The sequence below is a fragment of the Mytilus galloprovincialis genome, chromosome 5, assembly GCF_965363235.1.
Source record: "Mytilus galloprovincialis chromosome 5, xbMytGall1.hap1.1, whole genome shotgun sequence".
Classification (NCBI taxonomy): domain Eukaryota; kingdom Metazoa; phylum Mollusca; class Bivalvia; order Mytilida; family Mytilidae; genus Mytilus; species Mytilus galloprovincialis.
The window spans coordinates 41461381-41489291 of NC_134842.1; the positions used below are offsets into that span (position 1 = coordinate 41461381).

Below are 27911 nucleotides of genomic sequence, written 5' to 3' on the forward strand. Positions count from 1 at the left end.
AACGCTACAAAAGTTTCAAAAAATACATCGTTTAATCAGTGTTTACTGACTATGTTTGAACCATCTATAATGTATGCACATGTTGTTAGTAAACATACTTTATACAGCAGGGGACCGTCAGGCGCTGAGGTGTATTGCCATCGCCTTATTTTCCGCCTAATTTGCATATATTCATATATTAAAATAAGCTTTGGAATGATAACCAAGCTATACAAATTATAGATCCGCGGACATTATATAGTGCAAAAAAAAATTACTTATCGCTTCTTTTAAATTCATGTTTTCAATGGATACTCAGAAAATTTATTTTCATTAAATACAAATTAATAATATGGAAATATTTTGTCGTCAGAAATATTAGTATACCAGTCAAACTTTACAATCTTTAATATCAATGACGTACCGAAAAATTTGATGTTGCGGATTAATACCACGAAGGCGCATTCATCAAGAGCGATCTTGAAGAAACACGAGAGGCGATCAATACAGGAATTTATGCACAGAAAGGTTTTTATTTCAATTTTTTGATTTTGAGTTACTTGTTTAAAACCGTTTGTAGTATATTTGTCTATTATGGTAGCAAAACCAGGAATATTTAATCTTACACAATATGTAAATAATTTCTCTGTTAGCGTCCCCTGCCGCCATTTTGAAAATACCAGCTATTTGATTTGGAGAAACGAGAACATGCAAGGCCTTTAAATTTTAGTTTACTTTTTGTGTATTCTTTATTGCAACAATTTATTTTTTTTTATTATATCTCGGCAATCTTTGTTGCATTAGTAAGTATGTAAGTATGTCCCTTGTAAAAACTGGAATGATAAAAGGCGGATTTTGTAATGATTTTGAATATGTAAGTTATATGTAATTATTGGTTGATTTATTGTTTATATTATGTCGTATTCAGAGAATCTTCGTCTTACTTTACACTGAAGTCTGAAATGTCAGAGTCTGGGTAAATCACATTTTATAATACTGAATTACATTAGTCCAAATAATTATGACGTCTGGCAAGGCTATTTTAATTATTTTTTTCTGGGACGTAGGAAGGCGTCCCAGAAAAAAAATAAAACAGGATATCGTTACCATAAATTACTTAAAACCTTTACTAAATTTTTCCACAGATATATAAAGATTTGGTTTTGAAGTTTGGTTGTACCTGTAGAAAACTTATTTCAAACGGGATAGCACATCCTCATTTTTACGGAAATGTTGTTAACCGTGCCCAGAAATTTAGAAATGATCCATGTAAACTTGTCGCTCCTTTAAATAAACTTATTCTAAAAGGTTACCTATTCAACACTGTAATAAGATCATTGAATATTGTTTTTATTGGTATAAATATTGATTTTGTTATCAGTAAATTAAAAGCTAACTAAATATTACTAGTATGTTATATACATATACATATTCATGGATCTACAATCTGTCGATACAATGTAACTTGGTATTGCACAAGGTCATGTTTTTCTCTGGCTGTTTATGACGTCTTTACACTAAATCCAATGGATGTTGGATGTGTTCGGATTGATAGTTAAGTCTTAGATGCATGATTTTTTTTATTAGTTAGTGGCTTTGAACTAGCTGTCAGATAACTGCAAGTACTCTAAGATCTGTTAATTGTGTCTTTTTGTGTCGGGATGTATAAGTACCCGGCCACGTCCACTTGTATTTTTGTCCATCTGATGGGTTAAGCCGTTTTCAACTGATTTTTATAGTTCGTTCTTATGTTGTACTGTTATACCGCTGTCCCAGGTTAGGGGGATGGGATCCCGCTAACATGTTTAACCCCGCCGCATTGTTTATGTATGTGCCTGTCCCAAGTCAGGAGCCTGTAGTTCAGTGGTTGTCGTTTGTTTATGTGTTACATATTTGTTTTTCGTTCATTTTTTTAAATAAATAAGGCCGTTGGTTTTCTCGTTTGAATTGTTTTACATTGTCTTGTCGGGGCCTATTATAGCTGACTATGCGGTATGAACTTTGCTCGTTGTTGAAGGCCGTACGGTGACCTATAGTTGTTAATGTCTGTGTCATTTTGGTCCTTTGTGGATAGTTGTCTCATTGGCAATCATACCACATCTTTTTTATATTGCCAGACGTCATAATTATTTGGACTATGAATCACCATGAAGGCATGACAATGCATGATAGTGGCGTAATCGGTACACAGTCACTTGTTTCTGTCAATGTGGGTTTAAATATTGAATCTGAAACCTATGTGGATATAATGTTACTCAATTTACTTGAATCAGGCAGCTACATTTAAAGGAACCTATCTATTTTTAATTCTCAAACATAATTGTTATTACAAAAATGTACTTAAGCAACCTCGTTAACAGTTTAGATTTATATCAAATCGGATGAGAATCCAGGATTTTTAAAGGGGAGGGGTCTAGCAAGTCAACATTTGGGGTAAAACTATATTAAAAAAAAGGACTACACATTAACCATACATGAAGCTCCTTGAAAAGGGCTTGCCTTCAGCTCCCTCTTCCCCAAAAAAATCTGCCTCGGCAATGTTAAACCCTTTTACGCTGTATATACATGTAGCTGTACAGTGGAGCCTGCATCACCGAAAATCAACTTGTATTTTCATGTATAATTTGATAATTAAATTTCAACACATTTATAAAATAAAATACATTTTTTTAAATTTTGCTCTGACATTTTTTTATTCATTTATACATATAGGGACAACAGAGTTGGTGTATGTGGGTTCGATTCCCACCCTAGGCATTCATTTATATTGGCTGGTGCAAAGCGGGCAGTTTAGCTAAGTGGCCCCACGCTGACTCTGTTGTTCATATGTCACTTAAAAAATCAGGCAGCCTCGTTCAGGTCTTGCAATCTTTATTTTTCTTTCCGAAAATCAAACACAACAAAACCATGGTATAATTGTGAAAAATACATCAAAGATAACTATGGAATAATTTTCGGTTATTGATATTTATACTCTTGTTTCATTCTTATAGGTTATATTGTACAGCTTTAGGTTGATTAATATACATAATTTGTGTTTTAGGTCAATTTTGTCCAAAACTTTAATTGTTTTTGGCATAATTAACCTTGGACGCATCCAAGATCCAAAAGTTTTTATATTGATGAATTATATATCAGATTTGGATTATTTTAGTTACAAAACATTTTGGGTCGTAGGTGGCGGCCAAATCTTTATTCATAAAGATTTCAGATCTGAAAATTGCCCAAAATCATCACACTTTGACAAAATGTCCAAAATGGGCCTAATTTGGAACATAAAATGTACTTTTATGAAAAGAACTGATTTATGGAGCATTAAGACATTTGAAATAGACCCATTTACGAACCAAATTGTGAACTTTTTTGAGTTTTATGGTACAGAGTCTATTTTAGGCCATTTTGGGCAATAAGTGAGCCTTGTCCTTTGAATCAGTGGTTTCACCATAACCATAATACTAAGTATATGTTAGAAGATAGCACTTTCACAGTACATTGTTAAACTTAAAGATAATATATACCAACAATGACAAATATTAATGATGGAATGAGATTATATGTATACTGTTTTATATTGTCACATGTACATACATAAATGAAAATTAAAACCAAACTGTTGTAATTATTTATTCAAAAATAAACGAAGAGGGAGGTATGATTGGTAATCAGACACCGGCTCTAGAAAAAATTATGAAAAAGACATAAAGCTTACCATACAATATTTTTACAATCAGGAAAAAACTAAACATAAATCAGTTACAAAAAGCCATGAAATGTTAAATAATATAAACAAGAAAACTAATGGCCACATCAATGTACAAACAAAAAATCAAGATATACACCAACAAATTACAAGCCCTGTTTTACAGACTGCTTACTAAGGACCGAAACATTCATATGGTAGATGTGTTCTATATGTATGGTGCAAAATGTTATCATTGCTAAACCCAGTGGTATCCAAAGAATTTAATCCAGAAGAAAGTAAAAAAATACTAACAGTTGAAAAACTATCCAGATGTTGTGAAATTTAATTAACAAAAATACCATAAAAAAATACATCATTAGCGTAAGACTATTTACATATAAGACATTGTAATATTTACAATGAACCATTTAATAATTAGAAACCTATAGCTCTTGATTTTTTAAAAATATAATGGATAAATGATTTAAAGTGTTACAATAAAACAAAGATAACTCAGTGAAGCTATTTATGAACATTTAAAAAGATTGTGTGGACTGCAACAAAAATATAGAATAAGGGACAGTAATCTTGCTGGGTTAACATTAGAAATTGATCCACAAGCTAAATGTTTCAGAAAATAGAAGACCTGTATACTACATGTACAAACATTTTCAACAATTGCCATTTGTAGAGCAGGATCTGCTTACCCATCCGGAGCATCTGAGATCACCCTCAAGTTTTTGTGGGGTTCGTGTTGATCATTCTTTAGCTTTCTATGTTGTTTTTAGTGTACTATTATTTTTGTATATGTCTTTTTCAGTTTTAGTCATGGCATTGTAAGTTTATTTTCGATTTATGAGTTTGCAGTTCATCTGGTATCTTTCACCCCATTATTACAATTTATCTGTTTTAATATGATTGTCTTAAACCTCTTTTTCATAGTTCAGTGAGTGACTATATAGCTACTCGAAGAATTGTTTGATATGTTGATTCTCTATTATAAGTTATACGCTAACGATTTTCGTATGTACTTAATCTATATGGTCATAATGCCAATATAACAGTTCTTATTTGACCATGAGGTCGTTGATAATTCCACAAAGTTAAGTTTCCTAGTTCAAGTCAGTATCTCAGCTATAATAGCATATTATATTATGTGTACTCTCTTGTAAGGTAAACATATCTGTCCGGCAGGTATTATATAAACACCTGTCATTTATCAATAATTCAACATAACTTGAGGTCCTCTGATGTTCGGTACTTCAGTACTTTGATTTAAAAACGTAGAAACAAATACATTGTTTGATCAGTGTTGACTGACTCTGTTTGAACCATCTATAATGTATGCACATGTTGTTGGTAAACAGACTTTTTTACAAACGTAGAAACAAATACATCGTTTAATCAGGTTTAAGATTTGTAGCGTTTGTACTAACAAACGATGAACGACAAACGGTTGAAGTTAGAATCAAATGTACCGTTTGTACTTACAAACGATGAAGAACAAACTGTAGACGCATTTCTAGCGAGTGCATAGTTTGTCAAAGTTTATGTAAACGTATGTCAGAAACATATGATAAAAAATGAACGTTTTTTTAAAAGAAATGCACTCAGAAACAGATATTTTTTTAATATGTAGTTCCAAATTTCTCTTTTCGGTAAATGGACTGGGTTTTTTTTTTTTTTTTTGGCGCTTAAACTTTCGACTATTTTTTCTTAAATGTCCTATCTATATACGCTAAAATATTCTCGGCCGTTGATAGGGACACTATTTTGTTGAATGAATTAAACATGAATACACATCTTAACATTATTCGGTGTACATTAGGTTATAATAAAATCATCACACGGTTTTGTTCTTACACTCGAAACTCCGAGCCGGAATATGTACATGTACAGAAAGTATATTAACAAAGAAAATACCATAGTTGGCATTTTTTTTTTTAGAAAACCTGCATACTGTAATAGTTCTGGATTTTCAACAAATTTCAATTTTCCTAGGAGAAAACAATCAAAAGGAAAACATGTTCCATCATGACATAAAATATCTGTTCCAAGGGATAGCAAAATACATTTAAACGTTTAATGATTCAAATTAAAGACCCTGTAGTTGGAATTTTCTATTTTACACGCATCATTTTATAGTCAGAGCACACAAAGTTAGTAGTGGTTGTCCAGCATATAGTGGCAAATATATCTTTGTAAGCCAGCAAATTTAAAGTTCGATGTGTCAAGCAAGTATATAACAGCCATGAACTTAATTAAAGGCTGTATATGCATGGTAACCTGGACTTCTTCCGACAGACAATAAATCCCTCGCCAAACTTAAAAGGCGTCTTCAGTTTAGTCTATATGGGATGTATAAATACCCACCCACGTGCGGGGAAAATCGTTCAATGTCTTCTGTGTGTAAAATAACCATTGCAACAACTGTCTGGAAGGTCCATAGGCGGTTTCTTCCTATCAAAATAACCATAATTTTTTATCGTTCTGTGTATGCATTAAATTTTCCGCTGGACGCCACACAACAACATGTCCCATCATTCGTGTTTATTAGTGAATAGTCTGAAAGATTGCAATTTTCTAGGTAAATTTCACTGGCAACGAAATGTTATGAATGCAGGGAAGGCAAAACATGACGATGAATGGCTATTTTGCATAGACAATGACTTCAACAGATTCAAAAATCTATGTAAATCCGTATCTAAACCTCGTGTGTAATTATGTTCTTCGAACTTCAAAAATCGGCTCTGTTTATTTGCATGTTTTATTTTTTTATTTCTACAGTGCATCAACTCGTAAATGATCAAATCAAACTTGTAAAATATGTAAATGCATGTGTTGGCTGAAATAGTAATAAAAAAATTTTCATCGAAACTCTTTGCAGAAAATAAGCAAATATGATGATGAATCGCAATTTGGAATAAATTTAATATAAATGTTTTTCTGGACTTTTTTTTACTTAGAAGCATTTAAACAACAGGGCTGCAACCGCCGATTCCATTAGGAAAATGAAAGGTGTAGATAAAATTAGAACAATCAAATAATATACAATGTATATAATCCCCATCTAAAATCTTTAACACCGAGAAGTTAACAAGTGTTGTATATCCAACACCATTCCCTTTTACATTTACATACATGTATGTATACATGTACAACTGTTCAGAATTCTAACATTGTTATATTCTGTAATTAAAGCATTGATAAAAAATGATTGTTCATATTTGTTCAAGTGATGTAATCTCCATAAAGAGAAATTAAACAAATGAGTTAAAAAGTAATAAATGTATAAATTATAAATATTAACTTATTTTAAAAAGTTCAAACAAATTAATAACTAATTTTAAAAAAGTTCGAACACGGAATTGTATGTTTAAGGATAAAGTCATTAAGCTAATCGTTAGTTCCCGGAGCAATGTTTCGTTCGGTCGCACAACATATATATAAATACGGCTAATCTTCGTGTCAGGGACATTTAGCATTTAGCATTTTGCTCCATTTCATCAAGGCAATTCCGTTTATTAGCTGTGTGCATGCATTTTACAAGTGATTAATTCAAACTTTTGTCATTGATTTTAAACTGATTGCAAGTTCGCTTTGTTTCAACCTTTAGTTATTTAATGTGAATTGTTGCAAAATTCCAAACCTTTTATCATTTGGTAAATGTTATGGCTTATATTCGCACCCTTATCCGCAAGGGGAAGCACGAGTGGAAAGTGTTCAATTGGTTTTTTTCTTTGTTTGATCTATCTCTAAATTAATGGTCTTTGTAAACTGAACAGTACTGTTTGTATACTGCGCAGTTACACCACTGTAGTTGTTAATGTTAATGATGCCAAATCCTTTCATTTCTATAAACATGTAAAGAGGAACATTTTTAGTTTTAATTATAATAAATATATACAGCGGGTGATACCATAGCAACTATTATGTGTTGATCATTTTTTTTAAATTGTGTGATTTGATTAATAACAGAAATGTGTGCGTTGAAGAAATAAACGCAATTAATCAGGAAATTTAAAATTGAAAATAAAAAAGGGGAACATGAGTTAGAGAAAATAACCCGACCAAAGAGCATACAGCAGCCGAAGGCCATGCACCAACGGATCTTCAACACTGCGAGAAAATCGCGCGCCGGAGTAGGGCTTCAGTTAGCCCCTGAATATCTATAATACATTAATATATAATGTACTAGTTTAGTGAAAATGGACGTCATACTAAACTCCGAAACATGTAAATGAACCAAAAAGTTTTTAAAAATACAAGACTAACAAAGGCCAGAGGCTTCTGACCAATATTAGTGGTAAATAGTAAACACACTTGCAATACAACAATTATAATAACTTCAGCTTTTTTAGAAGATTTTGGTATATTGTTTGTGTCAGATCTATACATATTTCGAATCGAGACTTCGGGAAACTTCAAGTTTTTGAAGCAAATATAGATACACGAATATATAGTAACGCTTGTCCTCATACACATAATTTTCACCAGATTGAAAATATCGAAATTTGATCTCATATTAAAATCCAAACAAATCATTAACTCTTTCAGCTAAAAATATACCAAAACAACATTTCATTCATCAGAAGTTCTTTTATGAATTTACCTTCAAAATCCAGATAAAGCTGTACACAAGTTTGAAGGACATATACAGTTAATAATTTAAGTACAACTTAGGTCGGAGGACATTGACTTGGAGCTTCCGTCGTATGAATTTGTAATTCCTTTGATTAAAATGGCTTTGAATTAATTCATTCTGAGTGCATTTCTTTCTAACCAAAGTTTCGTAAACGTTGTGTGTCGTTGGTTACAAAAGTAGAAAGAAATGCAGTTTCATCAGTGTTTACAAAACCTGTTTGAACTGTCGTAAATGCATGCACATGTTGTTGATATAATACATGTATTACGCGGGAAAATAGCTTCAGTTAATCTGTAGAAGATGTTATAGACACAGATGACATCGCTTCTTTTGCATATTCAATGTTATTGTCAGTTCATCGTTTCAGCAAATGAATGTATGAAGATATGGGATGATAAAGCCTTTTTATTGAAAATAGCAGCAATACTTATGTACCTAAATATGAGTAATTTAAGACATTGATTTGAGTTATAACAATCAAGAACATACCTTTTTTAAGCTGGAAAAACATGTTTAGATAATTCATTAAATGTTATAGTTAGACGGAAATGCAGCGTTTGTACTACGACAAACTGTAGACGCATTTTCAGCGAGTGTATAGTGTGTCAAAGTGTATGCAAACTTTGCAAACGTATGGTAGAAACAAATGATCGAAACATTTGCGCGCCGAACCGTTTATATCGTTTGTGTTAGAAAGAAATGCACTATAGTAGAAACAGCGCGATGACATTCATAATTCTATTCCAAACTGTTTCTTGTAATTCAAGGACAACATATTAAATGATTCACCAGATCGACAGACAAAACTAATGTTGATGTAAGTAACACTATATTATATTATTTGTATGCACTGTATAGGCGCAGGTCTTAATTAACAGGTATGATGGGGTCTGTGACCTAGAGAGAAAGTTTAAGCTTCGAAGTAAAACAGTTTCTTAATATTTTCTAAATCTATTTATTAACGAATACTTTAAGAAGGGTCCCGCACTCAGTTATAAATTATGCCAATGCCAAAGTACTTACTACTGGGGTAATGATACCCACGAGGAATATTATAGCCAATGAACATCGATATCGACACAGAACTGTAAAACATGAAAATAACACGTCATGCATTTCTTACGTCATGAAACGCTTCTCTGAATTCTCCATCCTCAGAAAAGCTCAAAGCCAAATATTGAAAAGGGCTCGGAACTTCCTTACCTCTAAAGTGTTTTATAAATCGCGCCTTTTCTATTGGGTAGCTACATTTCTCTCTGTTCACGAGAATCTGAATTAGCTTCTGATTTGCAAACCTGCAGTATGTAAAGTTGTAAACTGTAAATTATCTTTTCGATTAAAAGAATTCGTTCAGATTACTAAGACAGTGGCCATAATAAGATATTAACAAAAAAAAAAAAATCTAGCCCAAAGTACACTGTCACAACAACGTTTAAAAAATGTTCTATAAAGAAATTGTAAAATTATATTGAGGAAAACATTCCAAACATTTCATCTAGTCAGACAATGTGGCTTGCGCACTAATCTATACCATCTAAACGGTATTCATTCTCATTTATAGCATTAAACCAAAAAAAAAATAGTATGTAAATCTCGAAAAGAATACGTCACCAATATCGTGCGTAACGTCTGCCTCAAGAAATGATCTGAGGATTAACCGAGGTCTAAAATCGTCATCCATCACCAGCTTTAACATCACGGAAGTACTTAGAATATGATTGGCGATATCAACTTGGGGTCAATATAACATTGGTCTTCAACTATGAGCAAAACAAATATCGCATAGTAAGCTATAAAAGGCAACGAAACGAACAATGTCAAACATTTCAAACAAGAAAACTATGTGCAAAACAATAAACAAAACAAAAATATGATATACAGCAACATATGACAACCAATGAATTACATCTTCCGGATTTGGGACAGACATACAGAGAATGTGGCGGGGTTAAACATAATTATTTATTGGCGCCAACCGCCGTCCCCTTTATTAATTTTGACTGATTATATTCTGAGACTAGAAGTTTGCTCTATCTTGTATTACAATGCAACATTTTTAAAATCGTTTGCAATGTCACCTTGCAAATATGAATACATGTACTTTATGCAGGGGGCGTAATCATACTTTTATACAAAAATGGTTTGAGTAAAATTCTGTTAACCCAGTTGTGTGTCCTATAGTTGTTTACTACCAATTGTTAATACTTTTTTATTTACAAGAGTGAAAAAGACTATGTTGGAATACGGGTAAAATATACACCATATTTTAATTCAGTGACAGTTCAGTAAGCCTGGTATCAACCTCTATAAACCTTGATTTGTACACAGATATTGGAATTAAGTGTCAATTGTTCCTATTATGTAGTATATTTTTCTCATGCAAAAACTCATAGGTTGTCTTAAAACAGTGGTTCTTATAAAATATAAAGCACAAATAGATTTCATTATTATTGCAATTGACTTCAGGGCTTTCGGTACGTATTCAAAGGTTAAATATTCATTCAGTTCGATCAAGAAATATCTTCGGTAGATTTTTTTTTTTTTATTAAAAATGAGTTTTTATAAAAAATATTTCTCGAAACTCTTTTAACCTCTGACTGCACTATATTAACATCCCGGATGAAGCATGTATGTGTTTTAAGGACATATTAAGTTAATGCAAACGTAGCTATCAAAAGACGTAGGACGTTGACTAGGAACATCCGTCGTATAAATTCTTAATGCGTTTAATTAAAAATTACTTTGATTTAATTCTTGATATTAGAAACAGCGCGATGAAATTGATAATTTTATTCCAAACATTTGTTCTTCTAATTCAAGGACAACATGTAAAACGATTCACCAGATCGACAGACAAAACAAATGTCAATGTAAGTATATGTGTAATATTTTAATGAACATTCTGGCATTGATGTGGAACATGATGTTTCAGGGGTTAAACATGGGAAAATAGGGGGAGGTAAAGTTTAATACATTCGTTGACTTTCGTTAGACTTTTAAGAACAGTTATAGAATAAATAATCGAAGAATTCAAATAGAGAAAAATTTTCAACGAGTGACCGAACAACACACTAATTCACGAATGGACGTAGTGGATTATCAGTGTTGTCCTATCACGAGTTATATTTTTCGATATTTGAATTCTTTGATTAGTTATTATTTTTGTATTCTATTGGCAATTTTTTTTTATATAAAATTCAAGTAGAAAATGTAAGGAACTATATCTTTTTCTATGCATTCACAATTTGTTTTGATCCGACTTAATCGACAACGCCTATTTTTTGTATGACGTCAGAGGCGTGAAATAACCACGTTTATTTCACATGTGAAATTATCGGTTTTTATTTCACTTTGAAATCAATGTTATACATTGCAACCAATATAATAATAGAAAAGAAATGCCCTTGCTGTAATGATTCGAGTGTCACAGTTAGCATGTTAAATTAATAAGCTAACTTAAAGTATTCAGTTAAAATCATCAAGATTTTACTATTTCAATAACAAGGTATTTTTTTTTTTTTTATTTTATTAATCTTTTTCTAGTATTATGCTTGCTACAATTTGAATAATTCATATAGCTTTTCATTTTCCCTGGGGAAATATATGAATTTTAAGAAAATATAGGTAATGCTCGCGCAATTTAACTTTCAACCTAAACGCAAGTTATTGTCGACACATATCACATTTTCAACATCATCAACAAGCTAGCTCAAAAGTGTAAAACTGACAATTTCTTAAAGAATGTTACGTCAATACAAGCATCAAGCAATCGTATGCTTTTAACATAATAAAATATTTTTCAGCGAAACTAGAGTTAAAATCCGGAATACATGTTTATGTTTGTGTTGCTTTGTTTAATACATGTAACACCACTGTCGCAAGCTGATATGGAAAGGGTTTGACGCCAACAAACTAGTTTCACCCCATCCCATTCTGTATGTGTCTGTCCCATGTCAGGAGCCTGCAACTCAGTGGTGTACGTTTGTAGATGTGTAAAACATTTTGTAAATTGTTTTTTTAAGATAGATATGGCCGTTAGTTTCCTCGTTTAAATTGTTTTACATTTGTTATTACGGGGCCTTTGTCGACTATACGTTGTTGGTTTTGCTTATTGTTGGAGCCGCAATATGACCTATCCTTGTAAACTTCTATGTCGTTTGTTCTCTTGGCATACCACATCTTCTAATTTATATTTCTCATTTTAATAGGACCTTGGTTTCATAAAAGATTGTTTTGATGGGGTTTTAATACACAATAGAGAATAATGATTCAAATCTACAGAAAAGGGACAAAAAGTGAGAAAAAAAATGGAAAACATATTATAAAAAATTAAGGTACCAAAATATAAAGAATGGAGAAGCATAGCCAAAAAATAAAAAAAGTATCGAGAAAAGTTATCTAAAAAAATAAAGAATATATATAATACGGAAATGGGGAACCCCTTTATCAGACCTTCAAAATAAAATCAACGTTGTATGTTTCTGTGAAAGTAATATTATTTAAAGAAATGTTTTTTAGACTTGTTGAAGAAAACAAAAAAAATAGAAATTCGTCAAATTTTACAATTTTTTTATTTTTGGTAATGCAATAAATGTAATGAATTGTAAATTCCTACAGCAATTTTTTTATGCACGAATTCTTAAAATCGAAATAATTAATTTGTAGAACAATCGCAATAAAGTATGCACGTTATTTTGTTTTTGAATTTTCGGTATAAAAAAAATAAGAAGGCGTAATTATAATATCAAAATAGAAATTAAAATCAAAAAGGCGGAAGTTATTAACACCATATAAGTGACAATATGAAATAATTTAATCTTAAACGGAAGAATTGGTTATTAAATGTTTATCATAAGAAAACATCCTTCTTATGTTTACGTCAATACATGAAGATCTATTTTAAAAATAATTTTTATAATATTCTGCATCTTCGAATGCACTCCAAACTATTCGTTTACTATATGTAGTACTCATATCGCCGCGATATAATATTTTGGTTCTTCATGATCCGGCGTAAAGTAATCACAAATCAATCAATGTTTTAGTCATATGTTAATCTTATGCTTTAAAGGCCTTTTTTTTTTATCTGTGACCTTGTTTATAGCCGATACTAAAATTACAATATATTAATGATGATAATGTTTAAACTTATAATCACAGAAAAACATGTAATAAATGTATTGTCCAAGCAAAGTACCAAGTTAATAAAAGACACAAACGCCTTTTCTTTTTTTCGCCTAGTACTTTATTAATTCGTCCTTTATTTGCGTCTTGTAGCCCCCCCCCCCCCCCCCCCTTTTTCCCCAGTTTTTTTAGAATATCATTTTCTAGCAAACGTAAATTGTGGTTCATATAATTTTTTAAAATAATAATTTATTGTGTTTCTACATTTCAGGACTTTTTACAAAAATTTGGATATATGCCAAGATTGCGATCCTTAAAAACTTCAAATACATCAGACGAATCGACAAGCTATGCATTAAGGTATGATATCCTTCTTAGCAAAAACCCAAATGAGAAGAACAAAACACACTCATTGGCAATTTATAGAAAACTTCTCAATACATTTACTTTAAGATTAAACGGATGTGCCAGTGTCCATTGGCACTCGACAGTGTAAGGTGGATCTGCTCAATAAATGACTCAGGGAAGGGCAAGCAATGTCAGCCAGCTCCATATATGAATCGGGGTTGGGCAAGCAATGTCAACCAGTTCCATATATGGCACACGATCGGGTTAACAATCATTATGGCTTAACCAAATATGGCACACAACGGGGTAAGCAGTTTATGCTTAATTTATAGCACAATTGTGCAATTGCATATAACACCAAGACAATCGGACAAACACCCAACAAACAAATCATAATGTAAACCGTAAACCGTAGAACTCATTCATTTCAACTCTTAGCTTTAGAATGACCGGAACTAGGCAATATATTTTTTTAGAAGAACATGGTTGTAGTCATCATTTCTGTTGTTTTAAAGAAAAAAAAATCAAATAAAATTCATTATGTCTCTAGAGGTATCAATATATATATATATATATATTTAACGAATTCGAACTTGTATAAGTTATGGTTTTTAAATGGTTGCTATGGCACTAGTGCTAATTGCCATACAATGTGCGTTAAAAATTATTTCTTATCATGCAAGAATTTGAAGATTACTGTATACCAAAATGAGTGAAGATATGACGACCTTTTCAATAAAATGTACTTTTAAAGAATGTGGCTTCCTTTAAATATCTTTTTTTTTTAAATGCATTTGCAAATATCAACAGAACCTTTCAAGAATATAATCATCTGCCAGTAACCGGTGAATTAGACGACAAAACGGTGAAACTCATGAATACTCCAAGATGTGGAATGCAAGACAAACCTACACCACACGGAATGCCCCTGGCATTTTCAGGTATAATAATATAATTTTTATTGCAAAATAACACCTATAAGGGTCAAGCAATAAATTAATGTGATTTACATTTACTCTCCTGCTTCAAAATAAGACTGAGAATGGAAATTGAGATGTGTAAAGAGTCGACAACCCGATCAAAGAGCAGACAACAGCCGAAGGCCATGCACCAATGGGTCTTCAATGCCACGAGAAACTCCCACGCCCGAAGGTGTGCTTCAGCTGGCCCCTAAACAAAAATGTATCCTAGTTCAGTGATAATGAACGGCATACTAAACTCTAAAATATACCCAAGAAACTAAAATTAAAAATCATGATACAATAATAACAGAGGTCATAGGCTCCTGTCTCAATGTGTCTTGGGACGGGCTAGCTCAAAAATGCTGCGGGGTTTAACATGTTTATTGATATCTCAACCCTCCCCCTTTACCTCTAGCCAATATAGAAAAATACAAACACACAACAATATGCACAGTACAACTCAGTTTGTATCAGTATTGCATTGTGAATGCTCACTTAAATCATTAACAACAACTGTCGAATCGTCTGCCATTATTGTCGGATTCGTCAGGAAGGTAATGTTGCACCTGTTCTAATTCAGGAGCCTCTGGCCTTTGTTAGTTTTGTATGTTGTTGTTTTATATTTAAGTTCATTTATATGTTTTGGGGTGCAGTATGAGATCCATTTTCACTAAACTACATTTACATGCAGTACACATTTTTATGTAGGGGTCATTTGAGGCCCAATTCCGGGTGCGGGATTTTCTCGCTGCGTTGAAGACCCATTGGTGGGTGGTCTTCGGCGGTTGTCTGCTCTTTGGCACATTTCCTATTTCCATTCTCAATTTTATTAAAAGGAATTTAATGGGCAAAACAGAAACAACTAACGCGCGATGTGTTACAAAATGTTTTAAATAGGAAAATGTTTCTTCAGCCTCGATGTAGAAAGACGTCATTCATATATCTGTTTATATAAAATGTTTATGAATACGATACACTAATGTAATTGCATGATACAAAAGTTGAAGGTTTGGTTACCCGTAAATTCACTCTGAATATTCGAGCCACTCTAGATTCATTCCGATTAATCATACCTAACTTTCGGGTCGTAATTGTGTTTTCCTGTATTTTCGCGATAACTGTAAGTTAGTCTAATCGATATGTAAGTTATGTTTTTTTTTGTTTTTTTTTTAATTAAACTTATTGTAATTTTAGATGATACTGATGCACTATGATTTTTTTTATTTCTTTTTAAAAGGTGTAATATTATTTTTTAATTGATTATTTGTTGTGCCTTCTTTACGATGATTTTATATGATAATACGTTTGTATTAGTATCTTTAGTCGTACATGTATGTACATGTATACTACTCAAGGTTTAGCAACTCAGTTTTTGACTGAAAATAAAGTAAATCAAAATGTCGGTTTATCTTTCAAGTTTGTGTTAAATCTTATTTTAATTAAAAGTACTGCATTGATGTTGCCACGGTTACACTTTCGCACAGCTTCACTGTTCGCAAACTTTAAAGGAAGGGGTCAACATTGAAAGTCTCAGTTGTACAACGAATTTTGCACATGGTCTTGTTACAAATGTACAAACAAAATGTACAAGATTGAATCTGATTGCATAATTTACTGTATCAGGATCTAATGCATTCTTGGTTATATTTCCAAAACTGCACCAAAACGTTGGATTAATTTAAAAGCTTGCTAAACAATCGAAACTTAACCAATGCCGCTCATTTTTCTGTACGAACAATGAGATTACCCATAGTCCTTTGGAATATGAAAAGCCGAATTGATATGAACAGAAAGTAGCAAATATTTTATATTTTTTTATATTCAACAATATATTGCTTGCTGTTAACAATTTACTTCAATAGTCCAGCATTCTAGTTAATGGTCTCTTTTTTTAACAAGAAATCCAGGATTTCTCTCTGTTTTATAATAATACATTCAACCGTAAAACAAATAAGTATATATAGTTTCTTTTAATCGTCAAAATTTGAACCCGCCCCCGACCCACTCATTCTCAATAGAAGTATTGTAAAATTGTTTTGTTTAGTATATGTATCAAAATATTATTTACAGCTGGCAACGGAGATTGGGGTAAAAAAGTCCTGACGTATAAAATTTCAAAAAGCAGTACAAAAGTGACTGCAGATACTATAAGGTAAGTAACGTAGTGTATTGAAAACATTGTCAAAGAGGGACGAAAGATACCAGAGGGATAGTCAAACCCATAGATCGAAAACAAACCGACAACGCCATGGCTAAAAATTAAAAAAAAAGACAAACAACAATTAATTATAGCACAGAAGAAACAACACAAAAAACCAAAGACTAAGCAACACGAACCCCACCAAAAACTGGGGGTGATCTCAGGTCGTCCAGAAGGGTAAGCAGATACTACTCCCTGTTCATGCCTTAAGTATTTGAAATCATTGATCATGTCGAGTTCCGCTTTTCCAAAGATAAGTTGGTTTTAAATCTTTTTTTTTTAATTTTCAGCACTCCCGATTAAGAAATTACGCGAGTTACTCAGTATGCACCATACTTTTGGTGTTATTTCTTCGTAGACGGAAACATATTACAGTCATTCCTTTAACTTGCATTAGGGATTAAGACAAAGCTAGTCACATGCGAAAACGTGGTTTCATAGGAAATATTCGTACATTTAGAAACCTAGTTAAACGCGGGATTCATTGAGCAATAGTACATTTAATATTTTTGTAAATTGTACGAATATTGTTTTAATAAAAAAAAATATATATCTACGATTCAATGTGTAGTTTTTGTCTAAAAACATAATGAAGCTGTCAAACTGAATTTATACCCCCTTAACATCGAATTGTCAATATTTTCAGAAAGAGCTGGTTACTTATTAATAATTTTGATGTTATGTTTCACAGTAATAGTCAACTATACTGTACAAATCTTCTTGAGAAAGAGCAGGTCAGTCAGGATTCTACTTCGTCAAAATTATCTCCCCATTACGCCAGTTCATTTTCACACTCGTAGAAATGGAAGCCATTGTAGCGATGACGCGCTACCAATTTTGCTCTCCGAAACCGATAAATTTATCCACATTGCACCATTACGATCCTTATATGTCAGTTGTATTTTAAAAGAAACATATATCAACTAGCTAATGAGCATCAGTTAATGATCTTGACTGCATTGATTTAACTTAAAACTATTGTCTGATCGGTCGTCAGGTGGAATTTTCGAAAATTCATAAACATTTAAAAAACATCTAATTAAATATTTCGTGAAAGGGCAAACTAGATTTTTTTAGTGGTTGAAGACTATAAACCCTAGTTATCACACACAACAAATTATAATTTTTCGAAGATATGCATTTTCATCATAAAACTTGAAAGACTGTCGTCAAGTACTTTCAGTAAAAAAAATAGCTAGTCGAACACGCCTACTCTGTTTTTGTGATTCATTAGATAGGTATTTCACTTGACCCATACATTTCATCGTTGAGTACTGTGATTTTTTTTATGTTTTAAAGTCAACCTGTAGCTTTGATTTATAAAAATGATAGAATCTGAAGCTTGACGATGTATGAAATATGCTTGCTTTGTACGATACCAAGACAAAATATTCAACTCAAACACGCCCTAACATAAAAAGGTGCACTCGATTTTCTCTTTTCGATACAATTGTAACCCATCTTTTGGAATTTTTTTCTTGAGTTACATAATGGAAGGACAGACACGAAAATTACTGAACTAATAGATTGATATGTTTTTTCGTCCGTAGTAATTTTTTAAAGGTTATGCATCTTCTACATGATGTCATCCAACTTGAAAGATACCCATGTCGTCGACTTGATATATAATTGTTCTGCTTAACTTTGTACTAGATAAATTGAAAACTTATGCAAATGGTGTTTTTAAAATAAAGCACTTCGTAATTGAGAAGAAAATTGTAATTTTGTTTGTTTCTAATAACTTTTAAAATTTTGGTCACTATAGTAAACATTATAGTAAGCATTTATTGCCCTCTCTAACAAAGAGCGTCGATTCTTTTGTACTATTTCAACCAGGTTTCCGACTGAGGTGCGATTGTTTAAATCTAAAAGAATTTTTTTTGAAGCAATTACCGGCTATCCTCGCTGATACTAGTAAATCTTTTATATGATTACAATATCATCTGTAAGATAGGTCTTTTGTTTTTAATAGCAGAGAAAAACAGGATGCCCGATCTTTATTTTAGATATTTCAGTATTTAAGATAATTTGCTTCGTATTGGCTAGGAAACACGCTGTTAAATGTCCTGCAATGGATATTTTGCGAGGTTTTCTTAGAAATCCTAATTCTACTTATAGGAGTACTATAGCAAGTTCTGTAGCAGTATGGACAAGCGTAGCAGATATAACAATAACTGAGGTTACAGGAGCCGCTACTGCTGACATAGATATTCGGTTTGAATTCGGTGCCCATGGAGACGGATTTCCATTTGATGGCCCAGGTATGTATTTATTTCTTAAAGGGCCAGCAAGGGTCCACCTACGAGTGCGAGCTGCATCGAAGATCCGTGATTTTTGGACTTCGGCTGTTATCTGCTCTGTGGTCGAGTTGTTTTCTCTTTGAAATATTATTTCACTTTTAAACCGGATTTCCGAAACATGTAGTTTGGTGATGTACGGTGGGCGGACGTGACGACGGCTGCCAAACATTATCCGTGCAATAACACAAAATAGCTTTGACGATTTTTTTCTTCAAAATAAGATACATGTGCTTATTTTTTCCCCGTCTCTTGATGAAAGTCATGTACAATTTTCACGGTTTTAATTGATATTGTTTTTGAGTTATCATAATAATAGACCTGAAATTTGTGAGAAAAAAATGTTACTTAGAGCGTTGTGGGTGTATGATAACTTGTAATGGAATGACGTACATTCTTTTTGAATTTAAATTATTCCTTATGTTATTTTTGGATCCGATCATCAAAATACGAAAAGACTCAAAAAATCATTTGTAAATATCTAAAATTTATTCAGGAGGAATTGTCACACATGCTTGGTATCCACCTGATGGGAGACTCCATTTTGACGACGCTGAGGCTTGGGATGTTGGTGGAAATGGCGCAGAGCTGTTCCCAATCTGCGCACATGCAGTAGGACATATTTTAGGATTGGGTCATTCCAATGTTCCAGGATCTATGATGTATCCATGGGATCCTGCTACGGGAAATCCAGCTGCCGTTCTTTCACCAGATGATCTTGCCGGAATACAAAGCTCATTCGGTACTGTTCATTTAACTGTGCATATATGTATATTCATTTGTATAAGAAATAATGACGTCATGGTCACATGACAAAATTGTGTCTATGATATGATAAACAAAACGACGTCAGCCAATCAGAAGACGCGTTACATCCAAAATTAAATATAAATGATATATTATATAACGATGAACATGCATACTGTCAGGTCATTAAAGATTGCATTATAAAGATTTGGCGTTAATATTGAGTCACTGATAAGGTCTTTGCATCGGAACTAAACACATTTATTCTAAAAACAGTTGTTGGCATGACACGGGTTATGTTCTTCTCATATATGTTATGATGGTATGATACTAAACCCCTAACGGGAAGGATTGTGCCTGATGTTCATATGATGAAATCATAATCTTTCAGTCAGTTTAATTGAAGTCTGGAGCAGGCATGTCAGTTAACTGCTAGTAGTCTGTTGTTATTTATGTATTATTGTCATTTTGTTTATTTTCTTTGGTTACATCTTCTGACATCAGACTCGGACTTCTCTTGAACGGAATTTTATTGTGCGTATTGTTATGCGTTTACTTTTCTACATTAGTTAGAGGTATAGGGGGAGGGTTGAGATCTCACAAACATGTTTAACCCCGCCGTATTTTTGCGCCTGTCCCAAGTCAGGAGCCTCTGGCCTTTGTTAGTCTTGTATTATTTTAATTTTAGTTTCTTGTGTACAATTTGGAAATTAGTATGGCGTTCATTATCACTGGACTAGTATATATTTGTTTAGGGGCCAGCTGAAGGACGCCTACGGGTGCGGGAATTTCTCGCTACATTGAAGACCTGTTGGTGACCCTCTGCTGTTGTTTTTTATTTGGTCGGGTTGTTGTCTCTTTGACACATTCCCCATTTCCATTCTCAATTTTATCTTTATTTATCGATCAATTGTTTCTTTATAGTACTGTGATATTTTTGTATTTTTAAATTGACAATTTGCATATAAGCAAAAGGGAGGTTTGTGTAATAGCCCTAATGTACAGAGATATCCGATTCCGGAGAAGGGGTTAATAAATAGTTTGTAATGGTTTGTAATAAAGAAATATGAGGGGGTCGGATCAATATTTTACTTACTGCCCTTTACAAACTTTGCATTGCTAGAGATCTTCGGGAATCGGATTCATCCGCGGTATTAAATCGGAAAAAAACCGGTGTAGTACTGCAGCTAAAAACTTAGTCTTCTCGAACAAAAAAGTACATTGGACAAGTGATCGGACTGCAGTTTATCGTGCAATTTGTTGTAGTAGTAAGGCTTTTAGTTACTTAATAACTGGTTATGGATAACAAAAAATATGCGATTTGTTTGTTGGTGGAATATACTATTTTTTTGTCACGTTTATAATAATAAGCGCAGATGATTGCATTGAGTGTGTAAGTAAAGGATTAGATTATAGTATTAGATTGGGTAAACTATCCTTCTTTAGGTGTCAGACCACCAATTAAAAATCCCTATCTGTTCAACCAAATTTTGCAATTTTCACAGCTTTCTAAATATTTTACCTTAAGTTTAACTTCAAGGAAACCAGGTATATCCTGAATTGTACATGTGTCACCTTTCTACATGCCAATTTTCAACCAATGTTTAAAGTCTTGTAACAAATTTCTGATCTTGAAAAGACAGGTACTACCAAAATAACTCCCGGTTTTCTGGAAATCTTAAATTAGTGTACTATGTAGCGCATTAATCCTGAATTTTTAATGCAAACTCATAGACAAGTGAATTTTGGCTCAAAATGGTCTAAATATATTTCCCTTTCACCAAAAGTTTCATTTCTGCAAATTTGTGGGTTAGTTTAGGTAAACAATGACATCAAAAGCACTATTTTGTGTCAGAGTAGGACTACTTTTACGTTCTAAATTGGAGGGAGTAATTGGTGGTCTGACACCTTTAAGAGAAGACTAGTCCAACAGATAACCAATCTATATATCAGTAGCACCAGGCTACATCCAATGAGGGTAGTATTATACCTTATACCTAATAATACTAGTCTTCACGATTCATATTCGTACTTATAAACATGACAAAAAATAGTGTATTCCACCAAAAAATAAATCTCATATTTTTATGCCCCACCTACGATAGTAGAGGGGCATTATATTTTCTGGTCTGTGCCTCCGTTCGTCTGTGCGTCCGTCTGTGCGTCCGTTTTTCCGTTCGTCCCACTTTTATAGGTTAAAGTTTTTGGTCAAGGTAGTTTTTGATGAAGCTGAAGTCCAATCAACTTGAAACGTAGTACACATGCTTCTTATGACATGATCTTTCTTATTTTAGAACAAAATTTGACTTTTGACGCCATTTTCATGGTCCACTGAACATAGAAATTGAAAGTGTGAGTTTCAGGTTAAAGTTTTTGGTCAAGGTAGTTTTTGATGAAGCTGAAGTTCAATCAACTTGAAACATAGTACACATGTTTCTTATTAGTAGATCTTTTTACTTTCAAGCCAAATTAGATTTTTTACCCAATTTCACGGTCCATTGAACATGGAAAATGATAATGCGAGTGGGGCATCCGTGTACTTTGGACACATTCTTGTTATATGTTGTGATGTTATGCTAGTCTATTGCCTCAGCAAAAGAAAGAAAAGTTGGTACCATTGAAACGTTTAATACCGCTGCAAATGTTTGCACCTGTCCTAAGTCAGGAATCTGATGTACAGTTGTTGTCGTTTGTTTAATATGTAATTTATGCGTGTTTCTAGTTTCTCATTTTTTTATATAGATTAGACCGTTGGTTTTCCCGTTTGAATGGTTTTACAATTGTAATGTTGGGTCCCTTTATAGCTTGTTGTTCGGTGTGAACCAAGGCTCCGTGTTGAAGGCCGTACCTTGACCTATAATGGTTTACTTTTTAAATTATTATTTGGATGGAGTGTTGTCTCATTGGCACTCATACCACATCTTCCTATACCTATATTATCTTTATCTTCACACTCAAGTTAATCGGCTGTAACACAAATATTGTTTTGTTTGTTTATGCAATGAATTTGTGTTCAACTATATAGCTATTTGTACTAAAAAGGACCAGAATTTCAAACTACAACCCAGTTCCTCTGAAATTACTTGATGAAAAAATATACCACTAAAGTTTTAAGAGAATGCAGATTATAGAAATAAACCGGTAAGCCATGTGAATTTACAAATTAACAGGCAGACAAAATCTAAAAATTAATGCATGAAAACAAAATTGATCTCCGTCAAGAAATCACGATCAGATATGACACCAATCAATATCAATCGGCAATCCTCGGGTGACTCCGTTCAGAATCGGTCGAGTTGTGACGAATGTAATCAATATCTTAAGATTAAACAAAAATATGAAAATGATATACCTACATGTAAGAGATCTGCTGGTACAAGGTACGATGACTGGAAACCATGATACACGTCCAAGCAAGGACCGAACCTTATAAACTCGGCAATGTTCGGTGAGCCGACAACATTGCTTCGGAAGTTGTCTTTACTTCATAGAAACCAGGATTAAATTTTGTATTTGAAACCATAATATTTCAACCCAAAAGTTATGAATTATTTTCGGATGTGAAATATATATTTTTTTGTGTTTTCATAATTATAATCAATACACTTATTTTTTGTTTGTTCTAATGATTTGTGTGTTTCTATTTTTTTAATTATTTTTTTATTTATACAAAATAGGAACAACTCCCGACCCAGTTACTCAAAACTTACTTGATGCAAATGATCTACAAAGTAGACCGGCGGGACTTGTTGGAAAGCCAGCTGTTTGTTATATGTCATTTCAAGCTGCAACTAAATGTAATAAAATTATATATTAGAACTTGCACGAATATATACTGCTAGTATCTAGAGTTAAAAGTGTTGATTTTGAATGCTTAATATCAAAAGTTGGTTATTTCTTGATTTTTCTGTGGTGAATTGTTAAAAAAAATATTGGTTTGAAACTCAATAATGAATTTAGTGGCGGGTGTAAATTACAAGATAAACACATTATATGTACACTGTCGGATATATATATATATTTTCTAATTCTTCGTCAATTTATCCCTTTCTGCCGAAAAAGTGGTTCGTTTGATGTCAGTACTTCATTGGTTAAAATCAGATTATGACGTCGAATTTTCTTGCTTTCCTCTAAATTTCCTATTGTGACGGCATGAAAAAAGGCGATCATGCATGATGACGTCACATAGAAAGAACACAACTGTTTGCAGATCATTCGAAAAGAAGGAATAAGTTTGCCTGCATAATGTTAGAAATAAAGGCAACATTAGAGAAACAGATTTCACCACCAAATCTCGTATAATACGATATTTATCCACTCTCGACAGTTAAATTTTAAATATTTAAAACGCTCGGGCAAGCCTCGCGTTTTAAATTTGAAAATTTAACTTTCTCGAGTGAATAAATATCGTATTACACTCGATGATAATCTATATATATCAAATGTATTTGTACTCGCAATAGAAAAGCTCGGCGAGCCTCGCTTTTCATCCTGTTTTTAAAGCTCATACAAATACATTGATACATTTCCGACAATGTACATAAATATATCATTGAAACACATAAAACATATGTTACTCATAACAGTTTAATATATTGTAAGTATATGTTATCTTACAGCCCCAGCAATGGATATGACTATAGCTTTTGTAGAAGATGTATATGTATTGGTAATTGATGACGATGTTGGCTTACGAAGAATAACAAGAACAGAATCAATATTTTCCGGGATCTTCTATAATCCTGATGCTGCTTTCACTAACCCCAAAACTTCATACACATATTTTATAAAAGGTAACACACACATATTTCATTAAAGGTAAACTTGATACACATACATGTATGGCGTTATATATCAATAAGTTACTGCTTCGGACGCATCCATTTTGTACTGGTTGAGTTTCTTTCAAGTTTCAGGTTGGCTTACAAAAATGTATTATTCGATGGCAAAACAAAACAAAAATCCCGGGAAAAGACAATAATAAAATAAAAACAATATAATTTAGTTATTGTTGTTTATGTAAAAAAAAATAGGAGATGTTGAGTGATTTCCAAGGAGGTAACTATTATAATTGATTGTGTTAACAGTTTTGATAATTTGTGACAGCAACAAACATTTTAAATTCTGTATGTTGCTTGTTTGTTTGTTTGTTGGTTCGTTCGTTCGTTCGTTCGTTTTGTTTTTGTTTTTGTTTTTGTTCTTGTTTTTTTTTCTTTTTTTTCTTTTTTTTTCGGGAGGGTATTAGATAATAAATCGAATGACATCTGCACCATAATGAATAAGTTAGTATCTGTAAGTCACATTACAATATATATAATTACTTCCGGTCGGTAGCTATTCATTCAAGGTCAACTTTGGTTACAATGATCTTCAAGTACAAATACACATTGAATGGTTCTACTGCGAACGTTTTGGAAAGTTGATCGTTTAAAAATTACCCTGTTGCGAGGTGAATTTACGTAAAATTTTGTTATTTTTTTGTTATTTGACGTTGAATTTGATTTTAATTTTGACGTTTAAAAAATTGAACGATTTGAAAACAACCGGGGTGTGCAGTGAGTTTAAGAAACTGTCGTAATTTTTTTTCCAGGAAAGTATGTCTATGAATTTGATTATAACCTGGATCCTGTTTCAAGAAATATGATAACAGAGGATTTCCCAGAGGATCCACACGCTGCGTTTGCGAGAAGTGAAAATGAAATATATATTTTTGGTGTAAGTAAAATTATTTAATTCGGATAGATTAAGACGCATATAAAAACTGTTCACGTGTGAAATGTATGTCCTTAGAATACCTGCTTATTCAAGTTGTCAGTACTGTGAATTCTGTTACAATTTAATTTCCTGGAAATAAATCAATTAATCAGAATTGAAAACAGAAAAAGCTACAAAGTATATAGCTACATACACGTACATATTTGTGATATCGATTTCGATTCAACCAAAATGAACTTAAAGATCATAACGTATAGATAATTGCTTGCTATTGGTTCAACATCCAGTGTCATATATCAGTCATGATCTTAAATATAATACTAATTTTTATAGCTGTATTCTTTAGTGTTTTTAGCCTTTTTTTGAGTATTCTTTATATTTCAGCATCCTAGCTATTATTTATTAAACTTTTGCAAACTTTTCTCTATTCTTAATAATTTTTGTTGGCCTATGTTTCGATAGATTTGGCTCATCATCCCTTATTCTATTAGCCCCAACCTGGCCCTCTCAAATCATATTTCTGTCCATCACATCCTGTCGATAGAAGTGTGCGATGCACTTACCTTAACGGTTATTGTAATGGGTTTTTTCATACAAGTTTTTATTTGGTATGTTGTCAATGACGGCAACTATCCAATAAAGTCAAAATGACGTGAATTGAAAGCAACAGTATATTCTAGTATAGCCTTCAACAATGAGTAAAATTCATACAGTAAGGCCAGCTTTAAAAATCTTTACCAGATAAAAACAATTATATAAATGGGAAACACGTTGACATGCATATGCAGTAACTAATAACCAACGATATGTACTTTTAGTTGATTATAGAATATGATCATGAACGAATGGATCTGAACAGAATGTAGATCTATATAATTGACCTTTACTGAATCTAAAATACAATTTTGATAGTAATACCACAAAATCTGTTGGTACTAGGCTCTTTCCGGATAAAATTAAAAATTATATTTAAATAACATTCTGCTGTTTCGAGACTTTAACTGTAAACGTTTATCTCGTTTGTTTTGTAAATTGGTCCCAATGGAAATAATCAAAGCCTGACATGAATATGCAGAAATCATTGCAAAAACTACTGTATTCCTACCATAAAACTTTATAAGCATGGAACTCTTTTAAATATTAAATGAATATTAAAAACTCTACAAACTATAAGTTAGCGGTTTCACTATACCAATGAGTTATTAGATATAGTATATCTAATAATTCATTAGTACTAGTATAATATGAAGATGTGGTATGAGTGCCAATGAGACAACTCTCAATCCAAGTAACAATTTATAAAAGTAAACCGTTATACATGTAGGTCAAGGTACGGCCCTCAACACGGAGCCTGACTCACACCGAACAACAAGCTACAAAGGGCCTCAAAAATTACTAGTATAAAACCATTCAAACGGGAAAACCAACGGTCTAATCTAAATAAAAAACGTATAGTACGGTACATGAATTTCATTTCCCGCTGTGGAGCAATTTCAAAATGGCACGATATATAAGGGTAAGATTGTCATTCTTCTTTTTTTAATACATTTCTGTATTGTCATAATTATTATAGGCAACTAAAGTATGGAAGTTTGACTTACAAACAAAAAGCGTTGTTCCTGGATCGGAATCTCTTATCAAGGATGCGTTCAAAGGGGTACCAGACGACATTGACGCAGCAATTTACGATAAACCTAACACAGTTTATTTCTTCAAAGAACTAAGGTCAGTTTCACGTGTTCCTATAGACATTGTTTTATGTAAGAGATAAAATATATCAAATATAGCTATGAAAAGCTTTTACCTTAAATGAACTTCTAAAAAAATGCATCCCCCTAAAAAAAAAACAAAAAAAAAAACAACAACAACAACAAAAAACACAATAGAAACAGAGAAAAGAAAAGAAAATAAAACACACACTTGCATAATATAAATGGTTTATGTCTTAATTGCATTTGCACAATATTGAATTTGTAAGAAATTTTTATATGTTATATTTTTCTATTCTAATCGATTATCATGTTGCTGGTTTTCAGCTACTATGTTTATGACTTGGAGACCAACAGTGTTACAGAAGGTGGACCTGAATATGACGCTCCTGCCACATTTCTTCAAGACAAATGTATATCAGATGACCAGTAAACAATATATTTCTACATGTTCTTACATTTAACATTAGCCCTTAGTTGTTAACAGAAGGCTTAAACGTTTG

At 32.5% G+C, this 27911-nt stretch overlaps 1 protein-coding gene across 1 annotated transcript; it reads left to right on the forward strand.

Annotated features, from left to right (window-relative positions):
- The first annotated feature begins 443 nt into the window (after positions 1-443).
- LOC143074519 (uncharacterized) lies at positions 444-27911 on the forward strand. The gene is made up of 12 exons (XM_076249939.1): positions 444-507; positions 11127-11176; positions 13702-13790; positions 14589-14719; positions 16811-16892; positions 19059-19201; positions 19734-19979; positions 23662-23781; positions 24604-24777; positions 25575-25699; positions 27273-27424; positions 27736-27911. Exons 3-12 carry the CDS (start codon positions 13726-13728, stop codon positions 27839-27841), a joined length of 1344 nt encoding a protein of 447 aa, XP_076106054.1. The 5' UTR covers positions 444-507; positions 11127-11176; positions 13702-13725; the 3' UTR covers positions 27842-27911.